The 25,882-nt window shown below is 39.7% G+C and overlaps 1 protein-coding gene across 1 annotated transcript in view; it reads right to left on the bottom strand.

Moving 5' to 3' along the window:
* Positions 1-499: 499 nt before the first annotated feature.
* COL1A2 (collagen type I alpha 2 chain) overlaps positions 500-25,882 on the bottom strand; it is a 35,859-nt gene continuing 10,476 nt past the window's right edge. Inside the window, exons 10-52 of the mRNA XM_033088523.1 lie at positions 25,826-25,879; positions 25,348-25,401; positions 24,773-24,826; positions 23,175-23,219; positions 22,839-22,892; positions 22,694-22,738; positions 22,277-22,330; positions 21,680-21,778; positions 21,505-21,549; positions 21,305-21,403; positions 20,850-20,903; positions 20,590-20,697; positions 20,163-20,216; positions 19,963-20,061; positions 18,998-19,051; positions 18,438-18,536; positions 17,993-18,046; positions 17,468-17,521; positions 17,261-17,314; positions 16,937-16,990; positions 15,924-15,968; positions 14,621-14,719; positions 13,340-13,447; positions 12,143-12,196; positions 11,146-11,199; positions 10,375-10,428; positions 10,216-10,269; positions 10,010-10,117; positions 9,576-9,629; positions 8,693-8,746; positions 7,555-7,716; positions 6,712-6,819; positions 5,928-6,035; positions 5,474-5,527; positions 5,279-5,386; positions 5,050-5,103; positions 4,561-4,668; positions 4,046-4,099; positions 3,815-3,922; positions 3,232-3,490; positions 2,590-2,774; positions 1,648-1,890; positions 500-973 (exon numbers count right to left, since the gene is read on the bottom strand). Coding sequence (XP_032944414.1) covers positions 827-973; positions 1,648-1,890; positions 2,590-2,774; positions 3,232-3,490; positions 3,815-3,922; positions 4,046-4,099; positions 4,561-4,668; positions 5,050-5,103; positions 5,279-5,386; positions 5,474-5,527; positions 5,928-6,035; positions 6,712-6,819; positions 7,555-7,716; positions 8,693-8,746; positions 9,576-9,629; positions 10,010-10,117; positions 10,216-10,269; positions 10,375-10,428; positions 11,146-11,199; positions 12,143-12,196; positions 13,340-13,447; positions 14,621-14,719; positions 15,924-15,968; positions 16,937-16,990; positions 17,261-17,314; positions 17,468-17,521; positions 17,993-18,046; positions 18,438-18,536; positions 18,998-19,051; positions 19,963-20,061; positions 20,163-20,216; positions 20,590-20,697; positions 20,850-20,903; positions 21,305-21,403; positions 21,505-21,549; positions 21,680-21,778; positions 22,277-22,330; positions 22,694-22,738; positions 22,839-22,892; positions 23,175-23,219; positions 24,773-24,826; positions 25,348-25,401; positions 25,826-25,879 — 3,669 coding nt within the window. The 3' untranslated portion in view covers positions 500-826. The remainder of the gene's footprint in view (positions 974-1,647; positions 1,891-2,589; positions 2,775-3,231; positions 3,491-3,814; positions 3,923-4,045; positions 4,100-4,560; positions 4,669-5,049; positions 5,104-5,278; positions 5,387-5,473; positions 5,528-5,927; positions 6,036-6,711; positions 6,820-7,554; positions 7,717-8,692; positions 8,747-9,575; positions 9,630-10,009; positions 10,118-10,215; positions 10,270-10,374; positions 10,429-11,145; positions 11,200-12,142; positions 12,197-13,339; positions 13,448-14,620; positions 14,720-15,923; positions 15,969-16,936; positions 16,991-17,260; positions 17,315-17,467; positions 17,522-17,992; positions 18,047-18,437; positions 18,537-18,997; positions 19,052-19,962; positions 20,062-20,162; positions 20,217-20,589; positions 20,698-20,849; positions 20,904-21,304; positions 21,404-21,504; positions 21,550-21,679; positions 21,779-22,276; positions 22,331-22,693; positions 22,739-22,838; positions 22,893-23,174; positions 23,220-24,772; positions 24,827-25,347; positions 25,402-25,825; positions 25,880-25,882) is intronic.

Below are 25,882 nucleotides of genomic sequence, written 5' to 3' on the forward strand. Positions count from 1 at the left end.
TCATTTTTTTTTCACAATTTATTTAAACATCTCACATATACAAAATAGGTACAATTTAATTTTCCTGCTTGTCCGAGAAACAAGGCTTCTTTGGAACCATGGGAGAGGATGAAAATGAGACTGGCAAGAAACAAGTGCGGAATTTAACGAGGAGGACAGTGTTGGGCAAATGAACCACATACTTTTAGTCAGGGACACGATGTAAAATACTGATGCAAAACCAAATGGAAAAAGGAAAAAGCACAGCACAACTCAAGACAGAGAAGGATCTCTTCTCAAATTCTCCTAGCACCATCAACATTCTTCAAGTATCTGAAATACTGTTATTTAGCACCTTTGTATTGTGAACAAAACACAACAAGTACCTCAGCTCATCTCCGTCTAGGTCAGCACCTAATGGTATGGATCACACTCACGGGAAAGTGTGTTGAGGTAGTTGAAACCTTTGGAAGTTTGGGTTTTAAACTTCCCTCTGTGGAAGATATTCAAAAGCCACAAGTGGTGCAAATGTTCATGGTTTTTATTTAATTTTTCAATTTTTATTTTGGTTTTCTTACAAAGGTTGACATTTTCCACAACAGGTGTAAGAGTGTTGAAAAAAAAACTCCAGATCTTTTGGGGGAGGGGGTAAGGGAGAGGGAATTCATTAAATCGTATTGCACAATGCTCTGATCAATCCTTCTCCTCTTTTGCCCACCATTTAAGCAAGTAGATGTGCAGAAGAAATGGAAGGATTCAGCTTTTAGTTAAAAAAGAAGAAAAAGAAATGGCAAAGAGAGAAAGTTGTTTTTTGGATTTCCTTTCTTTTAATTTAGGTTGAGTTCATTTATTTGAAACAGACTGGGCCAATGTCCAAACCGAATTCTTGGTCAGCACCACCGATGTCCAAAAGCGCAATATCAAGGATAGGCAGTCGAGATGGCTTGTTTGTCTTGTATTCAATGATTGTCTTTCCCCATTCATTTGTCTTTCTCTGTTTAAAAAAGAGAGAAGGAGAAACATACATAATGCAGACTATTTCTGAATCTAATATCATCTGAGCCTTAGACAGTGTAAGAACCACTTTATGGCTTCTGTCATTCTCAAGACATGGGTCCCAGATCAACAAGTTCATCTTTGAAACAACATCATCAGCGGTCTCTTTAGGGGGAGAAGCTTCATACCCATCTAATTTTTTTTTTTTAAAAAAAAACATTTCAATACATATTCCAAGTGATTTATTTCTATGTCATCATTTGCAGGATATATGTCGGGGGCAGGGAAAGGCGGAGAGTTGCGGGGTATGCAGTACTGCTATTAGTGCATTTTAATTTTTCTTCCATTTATAGCATATTGTAGAGACAACATGAAGAAAAATAATCTTATTGTACTAATAAGTACAATAAAATACACGTAACAATAAATTATAGCTTGAGCTCTTTTAACCTCAAGAAATTTTAAGTTATGGGTATTTCAGAGAATTTAGGAAGGCAATATCTGATAAGAATACTCTGGATTTGCCATCTGAATTTAAATCAATACATTTATAAAAAAGATTGAATAAGTTAGGTCTTTCATTTATCTGTTCATTTAATGCTCTAAACTAGGACTCCACCCCCACCCCCCACCCCAAAATAAATGCTATTCCCATATTTCACTATTACTTACAGAGCAGCCATCTACAAGAACAGTGTACGTGAACCTGCTGTTGCCCTCGGCAACGAGTTCAACATCATTGGAGCCTTGCAGGATGACGGACTTTTTCAGGTTGCCAGTCTCCTCATCCATGTATGCAATGCTGTTCTTGCAATGGTAGGTGATGTTTTGAGAGGCGTGGTTGGCCAGCAGGCGCATGAAGGCAAGTTGGGTCGCCATTTCCTTGGTAGTTACTCCTTCAACATTATATTCAAACTACAGAGAGTAAGATGGGAATTCCAGTTAAGTGGAGAAGGACTCAGATACTAAGAGTCCAATTGGAAAAAAAAAAAAAAAGTCCGGTATAGAGAGAAATAATGGACTCCTATATGAACCTTAGGAAGAAGGTACTTTTGAAGGAAACAAAATTCACGTGTCTTTGAAGTATTAGTTACTTAGAAGGGAGAGAGGAATGATCAGGTTGAGCAAGGTCATCTCAAAAAGGTACCTCTTTCCGATAAGCCCTTTTGTGTATGTTTCTTCTTTAGAATAAGAAAGCAAGGGGAGGAGATCTGAACCTTTTTCTTTTTCAGTAATATCCATCAGTAGGCATTCAGTCAAGTTGGTGAAAAGATTTGATTGAAAATTCAGAACAGTTCATGATCCGAAAATACGTATGCATGAGTACGGGGCTATATGCTGGCTCCTACTCCTTTACGCTAAATGACATTAGTCAGTTTCTTCAGCGATTATTAGTTAAGTCAAATTTGCATAATAACTTTGAATTGTATCGCTATGTCCAATCAATCCATCTTTAATATGCAATCTAGGACAGAACTGGAACCCAAGAAAAGAGTAGGTTGTTTCCATAAGCCCATTTTGGTAAAGGATTAAAATACGGATAATGAAAAAAAAAGCAAACAATCCTAAAAAATATTGTTTAGTAAGGGGAGGAATGTTTGTAGGGATCCTCACCTGGGTACCACCGTTGATAGTTTCTCCTAACCAGATGTGCTTCTTGGCCTTGGAACTTCTGTACCAGTTCTTGGCTGGAATGTTTTCAGGTTGAGCCTGGATGCACGTTTCGCCAGTAGAGAAATCACAGTATACTTTGATAGCATCCATAGTACATCCTTGGTTAGGGTCAATCCAGTAGTAACCTTTTAAGAAAATAAGACCCACATCATAAAACCTCTCATTGAGTGGCGCATAGGTTCTAATAATTACTAGTCAAAGATTTTGATTCTCATAAATAACAATTTGATTGTACGGTTATATTGTTTACCCCACATTTAACAGGAAGAGAGTAGCTATTTTCAAGATTAGGCAGTTCCTTCTCTCCTCCGTGAAAAATCAAATCAGGATACATATTACCACGAAAAGGGGAAAATCATATATATATATGAAGAGAACAAGTTGTGCACTTGTTCTCTTCATATGTATATGAAGAGAAGCTTGAGAATTGGTAATGGCTGGGAGAACAAAGTGCTTCATTAATTATGATTCACCTAATACAGTTTTTACCCAAATACCTTTCATTCTAAATGTCAGTAGAAACTGATTTTGAAAAACCCAACCTGTGAGACAGCTCAGTCTGACTTGGACATCTTGACCTACCGCTGCTCCAGTCTCGGTGGCTGAGTCTCAAGTCACGGCACGTACGAGCTGGGTTCTTCCTAGAGCCTTCGGGAGTCAGAAGGGTCTCAATCTGGTTGTTGAGAGATTTCAGAGTAGCATCAACTTCATAATCCTTGGGTCTGAGAGAAGGTGGTGAGCGAGGCTGGTCAGCCCTGTAGAAGTCTCCGTCAAAACCAAAGTCATAACCACCACCACTTATGCCGGGAGGTCCAGGAGGACCAGGGGGGCCAGGAGGACCCTGCAAAGGGGAAAGCGAGAAAAAGGAGGCTTTGTATTGGGTTGCAGTGAGAGACCTCAAGGACAGCAGGATTTCAGATGGGCATTATACAAAAGCATGTTCTAATAAGTACAAAAGAATCAAGTTCATGTAAATAAACAACTTGCTCCCAGGCATACTGGCAGGGATGGGCTTAAACAGCTCATGACATACAGACCATTTTTACATATTTCAGAGAAATTTCAGGGACTATTTAATGTGTTGATATAATACTCCTGATTTAGTCTGAAGAAAACATGCCTTAGGTGACTGATACCCTTTATTCTTTCCCCAAATAATACTTACAGCAGGACCTTGGCTACCCTGAGTGCCACGAATGCCAGCAGGTCCGACTGTACCAGGATGTCCTGTGCGACCATCTTTGCCAGCAGGGCCAGAAGGACCAGCAGGGCCCTAGGGAAGAAGGATACCAAGTCTGTGTGAGCCAGTGAAAACCTCCCAAGAGAGCAGAGGCCTGGGGCTCCCTGCCCGGCATTGGCTATATTTCAGAGACAAATATCTCTTAGATTGACCTACCCTAGGACCAGCGGGACCCACAGCACCAGGAGCACCTTGATCGCCATGATGACCCTTTAAAGAAAGGACAGGAAAAATCACATTTTCAGAACACGTTGATAAATAGATTTTTAAAAATTGAGTGGAAAACTTTAGTTTCAATGAACTCAGGATTGAGAAAATTGAAAATGTAAAATGGGGCTCTTTTCTCCCATTATGTCTATTATATTCAATTATTTCTTTTCCTACAAGCTATTTCAGCAGTGCACTATTAGTCATTCCTCTAATTATATTTATTTTAAGTGGGGTTGAAGGACATTGTTGCCAGGAGATTTTTAATATATCTCCCTTAACCCTCACCTTTTCATGTTGGGATGAAATAGCATTATCTCCGAGAGATGGAGTTAGCCAGAGAATGGGAAATGAATGTGATATAGGGCATTTTAGAACAATCACAGTGAAAATCTGAGAAAGATCATTTCGAGTCGAAGGCCTTTAAGATTTGCATATATGCTGGATGTCCTCATTTTACTTACAGCAAGACCTGGAAGACCTTGCAATCCATTGTGTCCCTTTAAGCCAGGAAGACCTCTGGGCCCCTTATCACCAGGCTCTCCCTTATCACCTCGAATACCTTGTGGGCCCTGTAAGGAAAGAGGACAGATAGGACATTTACATTTTTTTTTTAAATGACACTCACTTCTCAACAAATATTGTTTAATCTGTTGATAAATGTAATCAAGACATGTAAAGTTCTAAAAGCCATGGGGGTGCTACTCCTCTCTCCTAATCTGCTTTAGTCGAGCTATATATAAAGTTGGCTAGATCTTCATGATTATTTAATACAAACAAGCAGAAGATATTTGAAATAGAAGAGATTTAAAAGCTATTTGTAGCAATTCTCAACATGGACTAAATTTTTTAAAAAAGATAAAATCTAGCCTATATACTATTTATTTTCTTAATGGACCATCTGTATTGATCCCAAGTCATAATTTGTAAAGAAAGCTTCACCATGTACATACACTAGGACCTCTTAGACCAACGGGACCGGTAGGACCAACAGAACCAGCAGGACCCTGTGAATTGGAAAAGAGAACCGTAAGTCAAAAAACAAAACAAAAAACAAAACAGTAAGTCTTCAGCCAAGCCCCAGATATCCCTCCCCAGGCCCCCACAGTTACCAAGTGTGGGGCGGTCAGAAGTGAAGCGTGTGAGGATGACAGCATTAAGGGACTGGTATTTACAACTTACAGGTTCACCACGGTTTCCATGTTTGCCAGTGGGACCCACAGGGCCATGAGGACCAGGTGCACCCAAAGCGCCAGCGGGACCAGCATTGCCAGGGTAACCACGGTCTCCCTACCAGAGGCAAAATGAAACTTAGCATCAGTCTGGCCTGCATTTTCATCACTTTTAAATTAGAGAAACATGAAGATGTACACCAACCTTGTGTCCAGGTTGACCATCGCGTCCTGGGGGACCGTCGCTCCCAGGGTTGCCCTGTGAAGACATGATGCCAAAAAAGGCAGTCAGTGAGGGTCTGTAGCCCACTGTAGCCCCAGAACAGTTCAGCTGTTCTGCCTTCATCACTCCCAGTGCTCAATAGAGAACCCCCTTTTAGACTGTCAAAAATAAGGACAGGAACTTACCAACCTTGATTTTTTTAGAGGTGTTTTTAATATTTTGGCCAACTTTGAAGTATGCTATTTAAAGACCCAATCCCCCAGTCCAGTAATTTTTCATATTTTCAATACTATGAGTGGTCAGTATATGTAGACATTATGACAAATCAGACATCTTGTTTAGAAACTTGAAACAAGAGAACCTTAGCTCAGGATATAAAGTTGCACACAGTGAAACAGCGGTAGGCATGACTTTACAAACCAAGTGCTGGACTCACATCACGACCGGCTTCTCCAGGAGCTCCGTTGACTCCAGGATTACCCACAGCACCAGGGGGACCACGGGCCCCAGGTGGACCTGAAATGCCGAGAGGACCAGGTTCACCCTAAAACAGCAGAGAAGACAAAACAACATTCCTCATTGAACTGAGTGCCAATCTCAGCCTCCTGAAACATTCCTAGCCAAGAGATTACAGTGTGAAGAAAGAAGGTAAATGGAAAGTGACTAGGCCACAAAATGGTAAGAAGTGTCCTTAGTGTCATCCTTGCCCTCCTCCTACAGACTTTTATGATGGTCAGTTTTATGTAGTTTTGAAATGTTGCTTGTATGAGGCAAACCTAGTTTCATCTGATAGCCTGAATGAAATGAATTCATAAAATTGAGAGAATTTATGGAGATGAGCTGGTTCCTAGTTGCTGTCACGTATAAGGTTTAATGGAATGATTTAGAACTTCCAGAGTTTCATTCTTCCTACAGGATAAATGGTGCCAGCATTTCATATTGCAGAGGAGTGAATGCAATTAGAGCTTATATCATTCTTAAGCATGTGAAAAGAACAAAAATCATTCTGCATAATGTTAAGCTGTGTCTTTATTGCGTGTGTCTAAGTAAGGTAGTATTAAAGCTTCTTAAATAAGTGACATGTGATCTGTATAAAGAAAATGCCATGAATAAAAAATCTTAAGTGGAGTTATTCAGTGATCAATCTGTCACATTTGAAGTGGCAGCTTTTAAAATCTTTTATTATGTTAATGAACATAAGAATGGTGTCAAACACTCACCACAGATCCGGAAACACCTGGTAGACCACGTTCACCTCTAGAGCCTGGCAGACCCAGAATACCAGGAGCACCAAGAAGACCCTGAGGACCTGGAGTGCCAGGAGGTCCCTGAGCAAGATGACAAATACTGAGTGTTACTGTTAAGACCATAGGTGATATCCTAGGTTGGCTTGAGGATTGTGAGAATGAGCTATCCTCAGGTTAGAAAAAGGTCTCCTATTAGCAGGACATATCCTTGGATATCCTTTTCTCTGGTGATGACATATGTATATTTCTCAACATATATATATATTTCTTTGTACCTGGTTCTTCCTTGAGACCAATGGAACAACATTAAAAAAAAATATGTGGTTGAGATTAATGAAGCCATCTGGGGTGATGGATTAGAATTTTTATAGAATCTGTGCCAGGAAGAAAATTTTGACCTTTGCCTCTAATTGAACCAGGTCTAGTAAACGCACATTTCAGAGTAGCAATAATACTGGACAATGCACATTTAAAGAATTGGTAGCTTACTGAGAGTGATTAATGTACAGTAGGATGACTATGGCAAAGGGATTCTATTAATCCCAATACCAGTAAGGTGCCCTCAACAGCTTAAAGGGCTGTTTTGTTAAAAACAGCGAGTTTCCTCATTTATTATCATCCCCATCTAGTGCTTTCTGAGCATCTGCTGAAGCTATAACACCTCAATATCTTTGGGACAGATTTCCTGGCTCAGTTGAGGTCTACTTGAGAACCAGCAATACTCACCAACACATATACACCATTTGAAGATTTGTTTAAGGGTTTTATTTTAATTCAACACAAAGTATTAAGACAAAAGAGTTTGAAATCACTTACAGCAGTACCAGGCTCTCCGGAGGGACCCTTCTCACCGGTAAAGCCAGGGGGGCCACCGGCACCTGTTTCTCCAGTTCGGCCAACTGGACCTTGGTCACCACGAGGCCCACGAACTCCTTCTTTACCAGCAGCACCAGTGGGGCCAGGAGGGCCAGTGATACCCTGTGGGCAAACGTACAAGGTCATTTACTTTCTGTTAATCATCACAGACCTGGAAGAGAGTAGCCGAGGTTCTAGATAGTAAGATGCAGTGTGAAGCCACAAAATAACATGCTGGCATTTGGGAAGAACTGTTTTGACTCTTTAACGTTCTTTCTCGTAGGAAGAAGCAACTCCCATCTTCCTTCTCCTGAGGCCATAATAAAGTGACTGAGGCCGAAGTATGTCAAATGTCTGTGAGGACAAGCAATGGTGTGACACCGGTAACCTGGCATATTGGAACTATGTATAGTTATAAGAGGTAGCTGTAAATGAATGGGACTTTGTTGGAGGAGTCTACTCATTTCTTTTTGAAGAAAGCCAATACTGGCAGTTTGTTCATAAATGAGGAATCGCATATGCTCTCAACTAGCTTTAATTAAATGCCTACAGGGAATGAAGATTTTTATGTTATGAACCTGTAAAAAGATTCCAAGAAATCAACATCTTTGCTATTTTTTTCCCCTGAAACCTTAACTGGAAGACTTAATCCTTGGTAATTAATTAAATTCTCTTGAGTCCTGACAGGAGAGTCTGAATCAGAATTAAATTAGAGGCCAAAGCACCTTGAAATTCAGGAACAATTACATTTTAACAATGGAGGCAGAATGTTGGCCATAAAGGGTAATTAGATATAGAAATATCTGATATGTGACTAAAATTGTGCTTTTTTTAAAAAAAAATTTATTTTTAACAAAGAGACCATGCCCCTAAAAGGGGACTTCTGTTCACATGAATAAAATCCTCTTAAACTGATATTATAAACTATAATATGTGATGATTTTGCCTTAATGGTTCAGAAAAAACGATTTCAGACTGGGAAAGTAATAACTAAATATTGGTAGCATGTTTTCAAAGAGAGTTTCTTACTAGTTTCCTACCAAAAGCCAGGTCCTTCTGCTAGAGTGAATAAAGACATATTTTGAAGTGATTTACTTACACTGGGTCCAGGAGGACCGGTACGTCCAGCAGCACCAGGGAAACCAGTGACGCCCTAAGAATGAAGCACATTGAAATTCTACAATCAACACCAACTTCAGAGATTTGGGTAAAATGGAAATTTCTCTTCTGGCAAATCCTTGATACCAGGTGACCAGGGATGGACCAAGGAGTAGATAGTGGTTATCTCATGTAAGGTATTATTTAACCAGCACACCTGAGACCCTCCATCTCTACACATCTTCCCACATGTCCCCAGGTGCCACACCCATATTTTGCATTAAGGCTCTGATGGTCCTTTTTGAAATGTCAACATGTTACCTGAGGGTTGTAAGAGCTAGAAGACAAGAAACTATGCCATTATACATGAATGTGTATATATTAATAACTGTCTTAACTACCTGGCTGGGTGCTAAAGGAATGGACACTGAATAAGTAAATTTGTTTACAAAGGGAAGATACAACAAAAGACCAAGAGTATTAATTGCTGTCCAGTGAAAGAAGGAAGGAGTCAGTGGAGTTCATTCCTGGGGAGCTCTGGGTCTCTAGACTTGGTCAGGCAAAAGAAGGGGGCATCAACAAAAGAATACAGGGTGCCAAAGAAATACACTACCCATTTCACAAAGTACCTGGGGTTAATTTTGGTTATTATCTCAAGTGAGGTGGTAGCAACATACACAGCACCGAGTTCCAGCTGGGAGTAAGTTAACATCCCATGAACCTTTCCTTAACTTCAATTTCAGAATGTCTCTGAATAGAGTTAATTTGAATCTCAGTGTCTCCTTATTATAGGTCCAATTTTCTAAAAATTTCCAAACTTTCAAGTTGTCCCTAATAGATTTTTCAAGAAAGAAAAGTTATCAGAGTCTGTTTTAAATACTCACAGGGGGACCACCATCACCACGACTTCCAGCAGGACCAGGGGCACCATTTGGACCCTAAATGGAAACAAAAACAAAAAGATGGTGTCAAATCATAAGATGATTCTTACAAATTTATTCTTTTCTTCAAAGAGATCATTCCCATGTCTATCAGAAGCAAATCCAGAAATTAAAAATGATTAACTGTGTCATATAAAATAAATGTTCTTACTTCAATTTACCTCCCGATGGTGTTATCAAAGAAGTAAGATAATATATATGAGACTTCTATAAATTGTAAAGCAGCGTGCAATTGTTAGAATTCTGACTTTTAAAATCATCTTCTATCTAGTACATTCCCTGCTATGTGTAGTAGGCACTTGACTGATGTATGTGGAATCATAAGATTTCATGGGTAACTCTACAGGCTGTGATGACCACCAATGAATTCAACTTACAGATGGGCCAGCAGGTCCAACGGCGCCTGTGGGACCAACAGGACCATTTTCACCCTTGGGCCCTTTGGTTCCTCTCTCTCCTTTAGCACCAGGTTGACCAGCAGCACCCTGTTGGAAAAGACCAGTTTTATAGTTCAGGTATTCCAAATCACTCTACTTACCAACTTGGGATGTTTTCAGATTAACCTGCGATATATGATACTCACAGCAGGCCCAGCAAATCCATTGGGGCCAGCGGGACCAACCTCACCACGTTCACCCTAGGTGGAAGGAGAGGTTTAAAAATGTCTTAGCAATAGTAGATTCACCAATAAATTCACTTAAAGTCATGAGTGTCCAAAATGAGTGTCCAGGTTTCTACTTACAGGGCTACCACGAGGACCAGCAGGACCAGAAGGACCAGCAGCACCAGCTTCACCCTATGATGGGACCAAATATCAGCGTGTTACTCACACAGATGCTCACAGAGGTGGAAGGGAGAGCGAACGGTGGTAGTGAGTTGGGCCCTTGTCAGGGTTTGCAGGTGCATTGGAAGAGATAACCAGTGTGCACCTCACAGAGTAAAGTGAAGTGGGTTCTGACTCTGCTTAATGTTGTATTCATTTTAGGGGTAGAAGTGGTATTGGTCATATACTTGCGAAAACACTATAAATCAGTGCCCACAATACCAGGAGGACATTTTAATTTTTAGATGAACTCAGCGCTGATGTATTTGCTGCAATCTTTGCAATACAATAAATAAGGTCTATTTTAAGTGGACTGTTCGATGTGAAATGGGCGTACTATGTATTTTATTGATTTCTTTTTTTTTTTTTTGGTACAACTGAAGGCTTTGAGAAGGCTTTAGGATATTGTTAATGGGTAACAGAGAAAGACTTTGAAACAAATGATAGAGATTATAGATCACATAGCTGGCACATCTATGGGAAGGGAAAGAGAACTTTAAACACTCTGTGTTTGTTTCCCGCTGCCCCATCTCAACAGACAGGCTTTTAAATAAGTGGGCTTTAAACCAAGCCGTAACAATGAATCGCTGGGGACCTGTGGACGGTAGGGGGAAGGGCTAAGGCAGGCAGAAAATTTTAGACACTGCTATTGGCTCAGAGAGTTTCAGCTCAGTGAAAATGCATGCTTACCCGGTCACCAGCAGCTCCAGAAGGACCAGGGGCACCCATGGCACCAGGAGGACCCTGGTACCAAAAAGGAAACAAGTCTTACTAATGACACTCCCATACTATCAAAAAGGACCCTTGCTGTTTATTCCCCCTTGCTGTGCTTCTACAGCGACTGAAACTTTCACTGCGCCCTCTGGGTAGACAACCAGAAAGCCTCTGATGCATTTCAGTTCTAATTATCGAGACTATTAGAAGCCACTCTCAGGAGGAGAGTACCCCAGTGATAAAGGTTATGGAAATGTGTACGTCAAAAGCAGGTTAGGAATTTGCGAGAGGTAAATGCTCTGCTCTTGTAAAATTCCCTGGAGAGCAGCAAATGAGTAGCCTTGTTTGCAACAGTTCGGACTGTGATTCAGAGACAGGACTATTAGGATGTGCCACAGTGAGTTAATCAGCTCTGAGGGAGAGGTGAAAAGAAGGAACCAAGCTTATGGCCTGTAGAGCCATGATGCCAGCACTCCAGGTAGGGCTATTATACCTCTATGGGATTATCTTTGGCATCTCCATGGCATTAACGAGCTAATCTTTGGGGCTGCTCTTTGAGTGACACATTCTTAAGGCATATATTTGAATAAACAAGACCTTGTCAGAGGTTCTGGCTTCTTAAAAATATAAGAGTTATTGTTTTCTTCTAAAGCCTTACAATAACTTCAACAATCCTTTAAAGTTCCATTAACCCGAGAGTTCTTAGCTTGTAGTTTGTACTTGGTATGGTTAACACTAAGGAAAGTAGAAAATCCAGGCTAGATTTTCAACGGGTAAATCCTGTTGAAGTTTTCTTTTGGAACAGGTACAATGATATTATTGGACACCTATCCAGGAAGGAATGGAATACTCTCTTATTAAACTTGAATCCTTCTTTAGTCAATTCTATTTTGGAAAGCTTCTCAACTCAAACTGAGTGACATGTAAAAGAAAGAGAGCCTAAGTGCAAGCAAACGGACACCATTTTACTCACCCGAGCACCGTCTCTGCCTGTGGTACCCACTTCACCTCTGAGGCCAGTTTCACCCTGAAAATATAAAGCAGGAGCAACGTTTTGTTTTCTGACCAAATGTTTGAACCCAAATTAATCTGGAGTATTTTTACAGAAGATGCTGCTATGCCTCAGCCATTTAAAATCTTTAGTCATGCCTCACTTCCCTACCATCACATAGGATGCTGAATGAGGAAAAGAAAGGAAAAATAATCAAAGCCCTTCCCAGATTATTCTGGGAAATATTCTCTTTTAATTTCCACGACCCTCCTGAAGCATAATCTAGCAAGGTGCAAATTCACGGGGACGGAATGACAAGGCAACATCACCGTGGGCCTCAGTGCCCAATCACTCTTACGGCAGAAGTGATGCAACAGCACGGTTGACAGCTGTTCAATACAGCTTCTTGCCATTAATTAGGGCAGGATGAGGCATTATTGTCAGTGGCATTAAAATGAGCCTCATGTATTACTCAACACCATCTGTTGGCGTGAAATTCCATGGTAGCAAGGAACTTTGCCAGATTAGTGAGTTTAGAAATGTGTAGGTGCTAGGTGGCAGAGGGAAACATATATAGACAGTGTGGGGACAGGGTCCCAGAGAGCAGTTTCCTCACGAAACGTGCTGGCTCGGTTATTAGATGGCCATCAGCTGTAATCAGATGGCCATCAGCTGTGACTAGTTGGCCATCAGCTGTGCCCAGTTAGCCATTAGCCACTAATATAACTGCCGTGGGTGCGCTGGCAAGGGGGTTGGTTGGTTGGCAGAAAAACTGATGGCGGATTGCGGCTAGCAAGTGCGGTTAGCAAGCAGATTGTGGATTGTGGATCTTGTTGATCCTACTTCTTGTGTCTCGCCCAGCCGTCAGCGAGACGGGGGTGCAGGAAGACCCCTCATTGGGGTACTGGTGGATGTTTGCTTTTGTGTCTCGACCAGCCGCCAGCGAGACTATAGTGGTACGACTCCCCTATCTATGGCTCCATTGGTCCTCCTTTTTGGCCTCACCATATCCTATGTTCTTGTGCGGGGAGCGGGACCAGAGACCCCACATGACAGATACCAAAACGCCACTAGACCACCTGCCCAGAATTGTAAAAAATCGAGCAAGCCTTGTGCAGCAGCCTTCTTGTGAGAACTCATCAGCAGTATGTATTAAGATCCAGCACTGAGAGAGGGTACCTTTTCTCCCTTGCCTCCAGGCATGCCAGCAGCACCCCTCTCTCCTGGGAGCCCACCAGAACCAGCTGCACCAGCAGTACCGGGAGCACCAACAGTACCAGGTTCGCCCTTCAATCAAACACATGTGAAATCAATTATTTCAGTCGCACAAGAAGAAAATGAAAACTCAAACTCTTGAAGGATTCCAATTTAAACGCTTAATAGATAACATTCTTGTCTACTTAGAGACATAAAGGAGGGCTTTTGAAAGAAGGGTGGCTATAACAGAGACAGGCGCTGTTATAACGTGGTGACTACAGAGAAGAGCGTAGTCGGAGTGGGTGGCTGTGATGTTTCTATAACCTGCTCCCAATCCTCTTAAGGAAGTCAGGCATGGAAAAGAATTGGATAGGACAATGGGAGGCAGAGAGTGAAAAATGCTAGCCCACAACCATTTTTCAAGGATATATCTCTTAGCCCAGACAGGGAAGATGGAAAGAGACCTCATCAATTGAGGAGATGTTTACATTTTAATCTCCTTAAGAGTGGGGACTATAGCCTCCATTTTTATATAAAGCTCTGCAATTCCACATACTTAAAACCTGTTGACTAGCTTCTGAGATGAAACTCTTTGAAAGTGCTACCTCACAGAACCATATTTCCTCTCTTATTTCCTCCTTTCTCCCTCTTACTTTCATTATATTTTTTCCCAATAGCCTTCTATATAACAAATAGCTTTTTGCATCTAATCTTTACATTTTTTTTTCTTTAAAGGTAAGAATCAGAAATAATATGAGTTGCCTTTTCTTTATTGTGGTTAAAGTAATTCCACGTATTTTAAAATCTAAACCACAGATTCTATTTTGAAACAAATTTTCAGGTTTCTGTTTTTGGGGTGAATGTACTGTCCAGTTAATTTTTATCATAAATTTTCTTATTAAAATTTAGATTACTTTTTGAAATTTTACTCTGAAGTAGAATGTTAAGAAGGTAAAAGTTTGTTCTCTAAAAATAGTGTCCAAATATATATGACATTTCTAGATTAAAACAGAAGTGTAAACAGTTATGAGTAAAGAGTGTTTTCTCCTACTAATTCCTTTATGTGTATAGAACACTGGGTTTTCCTTCTTTTGGAAAAATTCAGGTCCATTGGAATCAGTTTGTTATTTACTGACATGGAAATCATCACAGGACTAGAAATAAGTAAAAAAAAAAATCTGAAAAACTATTTACTGTTGTAAAGGATCTACTTATTCTAGAGTATATTGGGCCAAACCAGTAGTATATAACATATAATTTTACCTTGTTTCCATCAGGCCCTGGGGGTCCAGAAGGACCTCGGCTTCCAATAGGGCCAGAAGGACCAACAGCACCGCTTTCACCTGGGGGACCACGCTCCCCCTGTAAAAAAAGGGATTAGAAGAAGTATTGTACTGTGAATCATTTTCAAAGATACTGTTTTACCCATTAGAATTCACACTTGTTTAGCTTTTGAATCCTGGTTCTGCCATTTATTAGTAAATTATAATTATTGTTTCTTAATTTCTCTACTAGTAAAATGAAGGGATGGGATGAGATAATCTCTAAAGTCTCATTCAGCTCTAATGTTCTGTGGCTACAATTCCAAAATGTGTTGCTCTTAGAATATAACATTCAGCCTTTTGAATTTACTTTGTTTGTTTGCTTGCTGTGTGTGTGTGTGTGTGTGTGTGTGTGTGTGTGTGTGTGATAGATCCATTGGAAAAAAGAGATGCCAGTTATACATAGTATTCAAAGGGAAACATTATGCCATTTTAGGTGAATAGTGATGCCAGGTGTAGATAAGATTAAATATTATCATATCCATGCTCCCTTTTGCCAGAAAGGGCATGTTCAATACTGATGCAACAGTTATAAAGAGGATGAATGTATATGTATATGTATATGTATATGTATGTGTGTTTGTCTATCTACCTAAATATCTCCTAATTTGCATGTAAATATCATTATGACTTAGCATTCTGTGGCCCAGAATATTTAACACGTAAGTCCACATTGCAACTGTTTCAAAGTCCCTTGTTATAACTTGATTCTGTGGTACTAAATTTGTTTGGACATCCCAGATATAAAGTAACTAGCCACATAACAGGATACTTTAGGAGCAAACTGATCATTCTAGTTATTCTAATGACCACAGACAAACTAAATTTATTTATTTGTTTATTTTTGGTAAAAGTACACTCATGATTTCAGCTTTAGATTTTGAACATTAGCGCACATTGCAAAAATTGACTTGAAATCTTAGTAAAATATTACTTTTCTTTTGCTCAAGTCAAGACACTGTCATAAATATATCATGCTTGTCTATATAAATCCCTGAAAATAACACATATGTTAGTTCATTTATATTTCTTATAACCATGTGGTTGTTTAGTAAGAAATGTGAGCAATTCAATAAAAAAGTCTACTATCAAGTCAGAAATCAAATGCTCTCTACAGATAATGTTTGACTACAGAAGAATGTCAGGAACCTGTTGCAAGGTCATCAGTAGTTTTTAGGAGAAAACAGAGCTTGTTCTAAAAAACATATCCAGAAGTTTATAGAAATTAATCAAATAACACTTACTCTTGGACCAGCAGGACCAGGGAGACCAAATTCACCAGGGAGACCCTAGGCAAAACATGAGAATAAAAAAGGCATGAAATTAATGTATGTTCTCTAAATCTACTTATGAATAAGATATTTAGAAAACTTGAAACAGTGAAATAAAGCCAGATAGGTTCTACCTACGTGGGTATATATGTATCAGTACATGGGCTATTAGGAACAAGAAAACTTTCAGTTGTGTATGGAAAGATACAAAAAGTGGGAATCCCATTCATCAAAGCTACATCTCTCCTAGAACCTGGTATCGGGAAATTTAAGTTTCCCATTATTTAGTTTATTGCTTTTTAAAAAAGTGACCATACAGACTATCTCCTTTGATAATATGATAAATAATGATGAATAATATCAGACATTGCCTATTTTTAGTCATATAACAGGCTGCTGTCTTAATAGAAATGGTCATATTATGCATTATCTAGTTGTATACCCAAGTGTATCTCTTTTATTACTGACCAGCTGTCTCCTTAATGTGTCCCACTATTGACAGAGAAGACCAGGCCATATAATGTAACTGAACTGAGAAACATTCATCACAATTACAGAGAAAATGACTCAGAACTCATGCCCTGACTGTGGATAGTGGTGCCATGTCTGAATGCCAAGAAAAATATTAAATGTGATTTGTCAGGGGCTAGTTTGATGGAAAATCAGTGCATTTACTTTTCACTAAGGGGAAGGACATAATTTGTATTTACCAAGAGCAATACAAAAAATAAGGCTATTAAATGGAATGTTTATTGATTTATTTTACTTCCGTAATGTGATGTTTCATTCAATCCTTAAAACAAAGTAATTTGAAAAAAACTGAGTAACTTGGATCATTTTTTCCATCAGTACCAACATATGTGGAACACTATCATTAATATATGAAATATGAAGTTTCCTTTGTAAATATAATTGCACTGCAGTAGGGTATTAAATGGGGGAATGTCCCAAGTGTAGGTGAATTTATAATAACTTGTTTTACTCACCCTTTCTCCTGGTTTGCCAAGTTCACCAGTTGTTCCTGAGGGGCCAGGCAGACCCTACATGAAAGAAATATCAATCTCAATCTTATGGCCATATTCGCAGGATTTGCTAATAATTGGGTTTTGGGGGGAACTATCTAATATCAACATGACAACTGACTACTGTATGTTATTAAAGCAGTATATGAAAATTTGCCTTGAAAAAAATGAACCCTTCTTTGCTTCAGTTCCTAAATCATGCTCTGGGTGGTGGGGGAGAGCAGTATGGTGACTTCCAGCTGGGCAGTCTGACCAAACGCAGCATTCTGTAGGTTTGAGATGACCTACCTGGAAGCCGGGAGGACCAGCGGGACCCTGTTCACCTTTTCCACCTTGGACACCCTGAAAGTGATAGGAAAGACAGCGTAAATAAAGGAATTTAGTGACCATTACTGTCCAGTGACATAACTTTTGGGCTAGAAAAAGGAAATAGTCATTCTGGGGGACCAGATTCACTTTAGGGCAGAAAAGAACAAGAGTGGGAGAAATACTCACTTGTAGTCCAGGAGGTCCCTGAGCACCATTGTTTCCATCAGGACCTGGAGCGCCCTAAAATGTTTAGCAGAAAGGCTCAGAGTGACCCCTGGGTCAGGTATTTTGAGATACCTCATAGCCTCAGACTTTACTTCCTCAAAATAAAGCTTATCATTTTAGCATGAATTAAACTCATGGTGGGTCCCCTGCCAAGGCCCAAATACTGCCTACTAACTTTTGATATGGCTCAGAGAAAGTCCACAGGTGGAGGGCAATTTATGAATGCCAGAGGATGAATTAAATAAAAACCAAAGGCATCCATAAATATTTCTGACTTAATATATATTCTGCTTTGTTATAGCTCACTTCCTTACAAATATGGTTAAAAAACAAAACAAAACAAAACAAAACATTTTGTAATGGTAAAAGAACCCGAAGGGATGCCATCTTGGAAAGAAAGTGACAGAATGATATCAGGTGACTTCACAGGAAGTGCTTCCTAGGTGAATGCTACATGGATAGACCCGCAGAGAAATGAACACTTACTCGAACACCAGCAAGACCAGCATGACCCTTCTCACCACTTTTGCCAGGCTCACCCTATAAAAAACATTAAAAAAAAAAAACACCTTACACATTTAATGTCAAATTAACTGTGACCATATTGAAACATTAATTTCTTGCTTTTTTTTTTTTTTAGATTCCTAGACCTTAAATTCTGTTATCTCAGGTATGATCCGTCATTATGCAGCTCCGCATACAACAAAGGTACACCTGTGTCTGCAGAAGCATGACTCAGGAGATGGATTTTCAGAAGGTGTACAGTGATACACTGGAGGTCAACTTTTAATGTGGTAAGTGGCTTGCAGTTTTCTGGTATTGAAAGTGACGCCTTTGAGTTAGAGTGAACTGAGGCAAGAGAGAAACACTAGAGTTTTGGTGAAATGTGGCCAAAAACTGCCAAAGGAGAGGAGGTGATGGTGATTCTCACAGTGGGGCCTTTGGGTCCAGGGAATCCGATGTTGCCAGGCTCTCCTCTTGCTCCAGCTGGGCCAATTGGTCCAGGCCGGCCGTCAATTCCAGGGAGACCCTGAAACCAGAGTTAACTTAATCTTTGCTCAGCATCAACAGGTCTTACAACCTCAAGCTTGTGATGCTGTCACGAGATGAAATTATCATTTTCTGAATGAATAGAGCTTCCTGTATAAAGCATCAATAAATTATGAATTCATTTTCCTTTTCTAATTAGGATGTTGGTACACACACAGCCAAGTCAATTTCATATGTACACAATTCCCTCTTTTCTCTCTCTTTCTATATTGTTGTTACCCTCTTCAATTTTCCCTGCAATGTTTTTCTTTTTCCTCCTCCCCTTTCAGTCCTGCGTTCATTTGGACTCCATAATTACAATCTATTACTTTGCGTTCCCAGATGATGTATGTGGCTGATATTTATTTTCAATGTGTTCATGTATAAATAAGCCACAGAATAGACTTTATAAGGCTGTAATCAGTGTCCTTGAAAATATAATGGAAAATGAGCAATACTTACCACAGGACCTTCTTTACCAGCTGGGCCAACATTTCCAGGGGAACCAGGAAAACCCTATAAAGCAAATTAATATGTTTCATATTGGCACTTGCATGCACATACTTGAGGATCTAATTAATTGAAATCTCACAAAAGCACTTTTCCCCCAGTTTCTGTTTGTTGCCTAGGGCAAATCATTAGGGGTATTAGCCACTAACTGGGAGGTATGAAAAGATCTAAAATATTTCTTTCGATTTTTTTGTGCCTTTCACTGAGTTTTAGTACAACTGATCTATTTGCAGATATATCAAGAAACTGTTAGGCAACATACTATGTGGGCAAAATGTATCATGGTATTTACTCATAATAGAAAAACAAATACTTTTAGTAAGCAATTTTCATAGTGGATTTATTTATTGCTATATTTGGTGTCTTTATTACTTGTTTATGGTATAATTACCATTGATATTCATCCATAGAGATAATGGAGGCAAAAAAATTACTCTATTGCTATGGATTAGAGTGCATACGGATCTAAAGGTCATTTCTCCATAGCAAGTGTGATGCTGAATACATTATAGCACTTGGCGATTGCTGGAAAAATGATTCCACTTATGAATCTAATAAACTGATAATGTATAGTCCTAATACGTTCCATGAACACCTTATGTAAAACTCACAAATTGAGATAAAAGATTCATGCTGACAGGAGAACCAACTTAATTTGGATATATCAAAATAAATCAATCCTTCCAAAAACTTTACAGCTATTGTATCAAGTAATAAATAGGAAATTTATGAACTAACCAAATTTGGAAAAATATCTACTGGGCTTTGATGCAGTTAAATTAAAAAGGCAACCATCGGCAAGTCAACTAACAAATTTACTTTTGATTTTTTTAATTGTCGTCTTCAAATATTAATCATCCCTTTAAAAAAGGAAAGAGTTCCATGTGTGACTTGCTCAGAATCGATCTGAAACTTACTCGTGGTCCCATGAGGCCAGGCTCTCCAGGGCGACCAGCGTCTCCATTGGGACCTCGGACACCAGCGGCACCAGTTGGACCACGACTGCCGGCAGGACCCTGTTGAAAAGAAGTGGGGAAGGAGGATGCAAAAGTGAATGACACACCCACGACCTTAAGCATCAAATTCCTTCCCAGAAAATGAGTAACAGACACCTTACCATGGCACCAGCTCTGCCATCAGCTCCAGGTAGACCACGGGAACCAGGATTTCCCTGTAAGAAAGCGCATAAAATAGAAGAGAATTGCAGAAAAATCCTTGAATCACATAGGGCAGAGTTTATTGAAACAGGGCATCCTGCAAGAAATCTTGATCCTCTTAAGATGGGGATAGGAACACCAACCAAGCCAAAAAACTTCATCCAAACCCCAACGGAATGTGTGGAGGAGACATTCTGCCAAAGTAGGTCAATATTGTTTCCAGACCAATTTTATAACATATCAAAATCACTAATTTAATAAAGCAGATGGAAAGCAGATGCTTCTTTTGTCTAGAAAATGCACTCAATCATTCTGACCAATTCCCAGAGAAGGGGTGTCATCCTCTGCCTCTGGTGTGTCTGGGTGTCAAGAATACTTGGTACCTACTCTCAGCCCAGCAGGTCCTGGGGGGCCAGCAGGTCCAGATTCACCATTGGAGCCTCTCTTTCCTTCTTCACCACTGGGACCAGGAGGACCCTGGGCCCCAGCAGAGCCCTATTTAACGAAAAAACAAAAGAGGGGGGAACAGGAAAAATAATTTTTATGTCATATCCAGCTAGAGAAAAAGTAATAACTTTTTAAAAATGTATTATTTTTTAAATGAAAAAGTAATAACTTTATAAAATTGTGATTCTAGAACTACTTACAGGCTCACCCTTGTTACCACTCTCTCCTTTGGAACCAGCTGGACCAGGCTCACCCTAGGGTCAAATACAAAACAGTGGTCACATGACAAACATTTGTCACAACTCTCTTGCAGACAAACATCTTGAAATGTTTATAGGTCAAGGTAAAGAAAAACTCAAGTTCTCGAAGAAATGTGCCCAGTTGATATTTAAAAAGCTTACCGGGGAATGGTCTTGACTGAAAGGACAAGAATGATCTTATAGAAATATGCCTCACTGACCTTTGGGTAATGTTTTTGGATAGCAGGAGTGTGTCTGTATGTGTGTGCATGAGAGGAAGAGACGTGTACGTGCACTGACAGAAGAAATACAAACTAAATGCTAAGGAAGGAAACAATAAGAATTAAAAAGTGCAAGAGGAAGTCTAGACAGTGATGAAATAATGGATGATGAAAGTCGCAGCCATGACTACTTACAACAAGTCCTCTGGCACCAGTAGCACCAACAGCACCAGCAGGGCCAGGAATCCCACGGGGTCCAGGGAGGCCAGGAGCCCCAGCAACACCGGGCAGGCCCTGTGAAGGCAAATGCAGAGTGGTCGATCCTAAGGCCGCTGACAGGCGAGGCAGCCTTCTAACCCACAGCAGCATGTTAGCCACTCCCACCACATACTCACAGCAGCACCCTTAGCACCAGTCAGGCCGTTGGCTCCAGGATTACCCTACCAGGAAAAGGAAGGCAGAAAGATATCAGTTAATAGGAATATTTCTCTTCTTCCTTGACTTCATCATCATTCCTTTGGTGTTTTTGTTTTCTTCCACTCAGTAAGGTTAATGACAATGGCTACTTACAGGAGGTCCAACGGGGCCAGAAAGACCTGGAAGACCCACTTCACCACGGGGACCTGCGGGACCAGCGGGACCAGGGTTACCAACAGGTCCAATTTCACCCTAAAAGAGGGAATGACACTGGGGCGTTAGCCAACACGTAAAGAAACAGCACTTCTCCAGTTTTAGGACCAATTTTATGAAATTTCTTCAGAACTGCAATCGTCTGGTACCACAGACCAGAAAATGGATTCCTATTTTCGTGGCCTGGTTCTGCCATCTGGCTCCCAGTGCTACCTTCACCTACCTCTGTCTCCCTGTGGGAGAGGTTTTGGTGCTCAGCTAGTCAGTCCCAGCGAGTTTGGGAGTGCAACCCGGAAGACCCCATGGAATCAATTTCCATGCTGTCATCTACATCTACGATCATAGTGCTCAAACGCAGAGAGATGATCGATTTCAAGCTGGGAGTGAGAAAACTGGTCACTCTATATCCACTCTGAAGGAGGGACTAGTTAAGGTACCTGTTCTGTAATTATCTCTCCATCTGCAAACACAGCTCCTATCTTTCTCATCACTACAAAAAGTTTATCAAGGTAATGACAATGGTCACCATATTTTTACCTTGGGGCCAGGGGCACCAGGGAAGCCTGGAGGGCCAGCAGACCCAAGGGGACCCTGAAATCAAAGTAGAAGGTGGTAAGACATTTCCTCCTAGTAAATTAACAACACAACAACAACAACAGAAGATTGGAATGGTTTGATCTTATTTAGTATTGGCAAAGAAAAAACTGACAGCTAGTCTGTTGTCAGTAGTCTTATCAAAGGGAAGACATTCAGAGTATCCAAGGTACAGTAGATTTTACTTTATAAATCAATCAACACCCCAGGGATAGTACGTATAAATAGGACCTTCAACAGACCCCACAGAATATTTGGTAAGGTGTCTAAAACGGTGTTATTCCATAGGAAATTAACAAAGAAGATAGCTTCCATCCCATACTCTCAACTCTTTCCAAATTCTTCAGTGTCAAAACTTACAGCAGGACCCACAGGACCCACACTTCCGTCACTTCCACGGGCACCCTATGAAGTAAATAAAGAGAAAAAGTCAAGTGGAAAGTTAAAAGGCAATTATCAGAAGATTTTTAAAGGGATGAAAATGAGCAAAAATGGAAGCACTCACAGCTGGGCCAGGGGCACCGACACGTCCTCGCTCTCCAGGAAGCCCACGGGCTCCCTAAAAGCAGAAATATTTTCAATGAAATCCTGAATGCTAATTTTGAAAAAGTCACAGGCATCATTTGCTTTGTTCAATTTCCAACATGCACAAGAATCCACTACAAATAAATAGGTTGTAATGCCAACTAAAAGATAATGGATTCCAAGTAAGTATGCAGAAGGCTAGTCGAAAAACATCAAAGAATACAAAGCTGAGGGAAATAGTAATTAGCCAAAACATTAAAGAAGTTCCAGCTTGCAAAGAGTATACAGATTTAGACTGACAGTAAGCAGTACTTACTGTTTGTCCTGGAGTTCCATTTTCACCAGCGGCACCAGGTTCACCCTACATGGGAAAGGATTGAGTTTTTGTTCATTATACATTAATATATATATCAATATGTGTATATATCGATTATGTTTTATGATTGGGCAGTTTTTACCCTATTTTCCATTTGAACCATTCATATATTTTGTAACATTTCTTACACATATAGACTGTTTCTCAATTATGCCAAACACATAAATTTTTAAAATTTCTAAAATACGGGTTTTCATTTGGATAATACCAAATATCATGGTACTAGAGACATGTGGTGAATTGAGTGTTAGCCCTTCCCCAATTTCACCTTAGATTTTTGATATCATTTAGGTTAGGCTTATAATTTAGGAAAGATATAAAAAGAGATGTCAGAAGATAAATTTGCTTTCAATATTACCCTCTTAACGTTATTTTGAACACTCAATATTTTTATTGAGTGTAAAATATGCATGAAAATTTGAACTTCGTAATATTTTCAGAGCTGTCTTATTTTTTTCCAATCTACATTCTTATCTTGAGTGGTGGTAATCGTGGTGGGATAATTTGATACAATGGCACATATAAAAAGAACTTTCCTTGAAGATAATCTGATTTAGATATGGAATAAACAGGGTTTAAGAGACCAGTTAAAGAGCCTTTATTTCTGGGATCCTATGTGATATGTATCCTTTGGGGATAACCACTGGAGAGGGGTTAAGAATTCTAGCCCATATGCTTCTAACTACCAGATGTGTGACTTTGGGCAAGTCACTCACTTCCTCTAAGCCCTGGTTTCCCTCACCTGCAAAATGAGGAAGTCTCCAAAGCTCCTTGCGAGCTTTAACGTTTTATGGTGCTGTGATTAGTAGTATGAGCTATTCTATTAGGCTCTAGAGAGAATGAGTTTGACCTTATCCATTTGTGTGGCAGCTGGAAAGTTAGAACAGATTCTCCATATTCATGTTCATTTCTGGTCCCGCTAGTATTCGTTACTCATTAATTTGTAATTACGTTGGTATTCACTTTAATATCACATTATCTCCTTTATAGGAGAGAGAACATTTTATAGTTGAAAATGCTGTCAGAGAAGAGCCTAACCCAGAGATAACACACTTCTGAGACTTTAATTATCTAATTAAAATTTTTTTGAGTGTGCACAGATAAATCACAGGAAAGAGGTTGAAAAATGTATTGTGGCACGAATGTACCTATCTAATTAGTGCATGGCAAAGGAGAATTTACAGTTTAAAATAGCATATACTATTCTCATGTCTGCTTATATTTATTTACTTTTATTTTCGCTGCAGAGATCAACTGAAATTATAGGCAGAAAGGAAATGGAGGAAGAAACTATTGACATTTTAAAAAATCACAGTTGTGTAAAAGATATTAATTAAATGAATATTATCAATAATTGGCCTTTTGTCACAGAATCCCATACTCCCCACCACTGAAGGATTAATTAGTATTTAATTAAAATAGAAGAAGAAATAGAATATTGTTTAGAAGATGAGTAGATTTCAGTCAAAATATACTTTCGAGTGGTGATGGGGAAGGACAATCAATCGTTTTAAAAACGTTTCTGATGTAGTATTTACCTTTATACCTGGAGCACCAGGCTGTCCCTTCAATCCATCCAGACCATTGTGTCCCTGAAAGGGAAATCCTCATTATTAAAATGTTATTCCATTATGGTGCTTGGGCAAATCAAACATCTGTCTTTGTAGTCACTATCTCCTGGGTGAATCCTGTGAACTCGTCAGCAGAATGCAATCCGCCTGCTCCAGCTCCCAGCCAACTCCCTCCATTGTCCTAGGTGAACCTCCTTGCCCCAGAAAGAGAAGGATCTAGGACTAGACGTTCTCTTCTGTCCTTTCTATCTTGAATAATTTTATGATCTTCAGATGGCTGTAAATACCACTTAAGCCATATCTATTGTACACAATTTCTCTGTAGGGATCCCCGCTTCTTGGAAGCTATGAACAGACAGAAAACAAACTACATGCCACTTTACTTTACTTTCCAGTGATCCTTACTCTTTAGCTCTCTCTCCACTCTGGCAAACACCAGGACTTTGGAAGGCAAAAATACGTCACCCAGGAGTTTAAATATGGTTGAAGTTTTTCCTAAAAATCATCAACATTTTTTCTCACGGGGTAAAGAATGTACTCACCCTAATGCCCTTGAAGCCAGGAAGTCCAGGAGTTCCAGGGAAACCACGAGCACCCTTGAAAAAGAAAACACAGAAGAAGACAAATAATGTTTTCTGTTCCAGATAAAAAGAAAATTATTTCTTCCCTCCAAAATATTTGTTCTTATCAAAGTTCAAGCTTGGAATCAAAGACTAATATATTTTTAAGCACAGAGCTGTAAATTAACTTACTCCGATTTGAATAACTAATACTGTGGTATTTGTAGAAAATACCATTTTGTTGTTGATAGTATGCCGGCTGTCATTGATATTATATTATTTGCCTTAATAAAAACTGGATGCATTCTTAACTAGGCCAGATGCCTTCAATAAATGTTATAAATGTTATAAGTGTGCAGACATCTATATTGCCATTTAGACTGACTTTACTTTTAGCAACTATCTTATATGTGAGATGCTCTCTGATGCTTGTACTATATACTGTTGTAAAAAGTCTTACCTGTGGTCCAACAACTCCTCTCTCACCAGGTCGTCCAGGTTTTCCAGGGTGACCCTA

Source organism: Rhinolophus ferrumequinum, chromosome 20 (assembly GCF_004115265.2).
Source record: "Rhinolophus ferrumequinum isolate MPI-CBG mRhiFer1 chromosome 20, mRhiFer1_v1.p, whole genome shotgun sequence".
NCBI lineage: Eukaryota > Metazoa > Chordata > Mammalia > Chiroptera > Rhinolophidae > Rhinolophus > Rhinolophus ferrumequinum.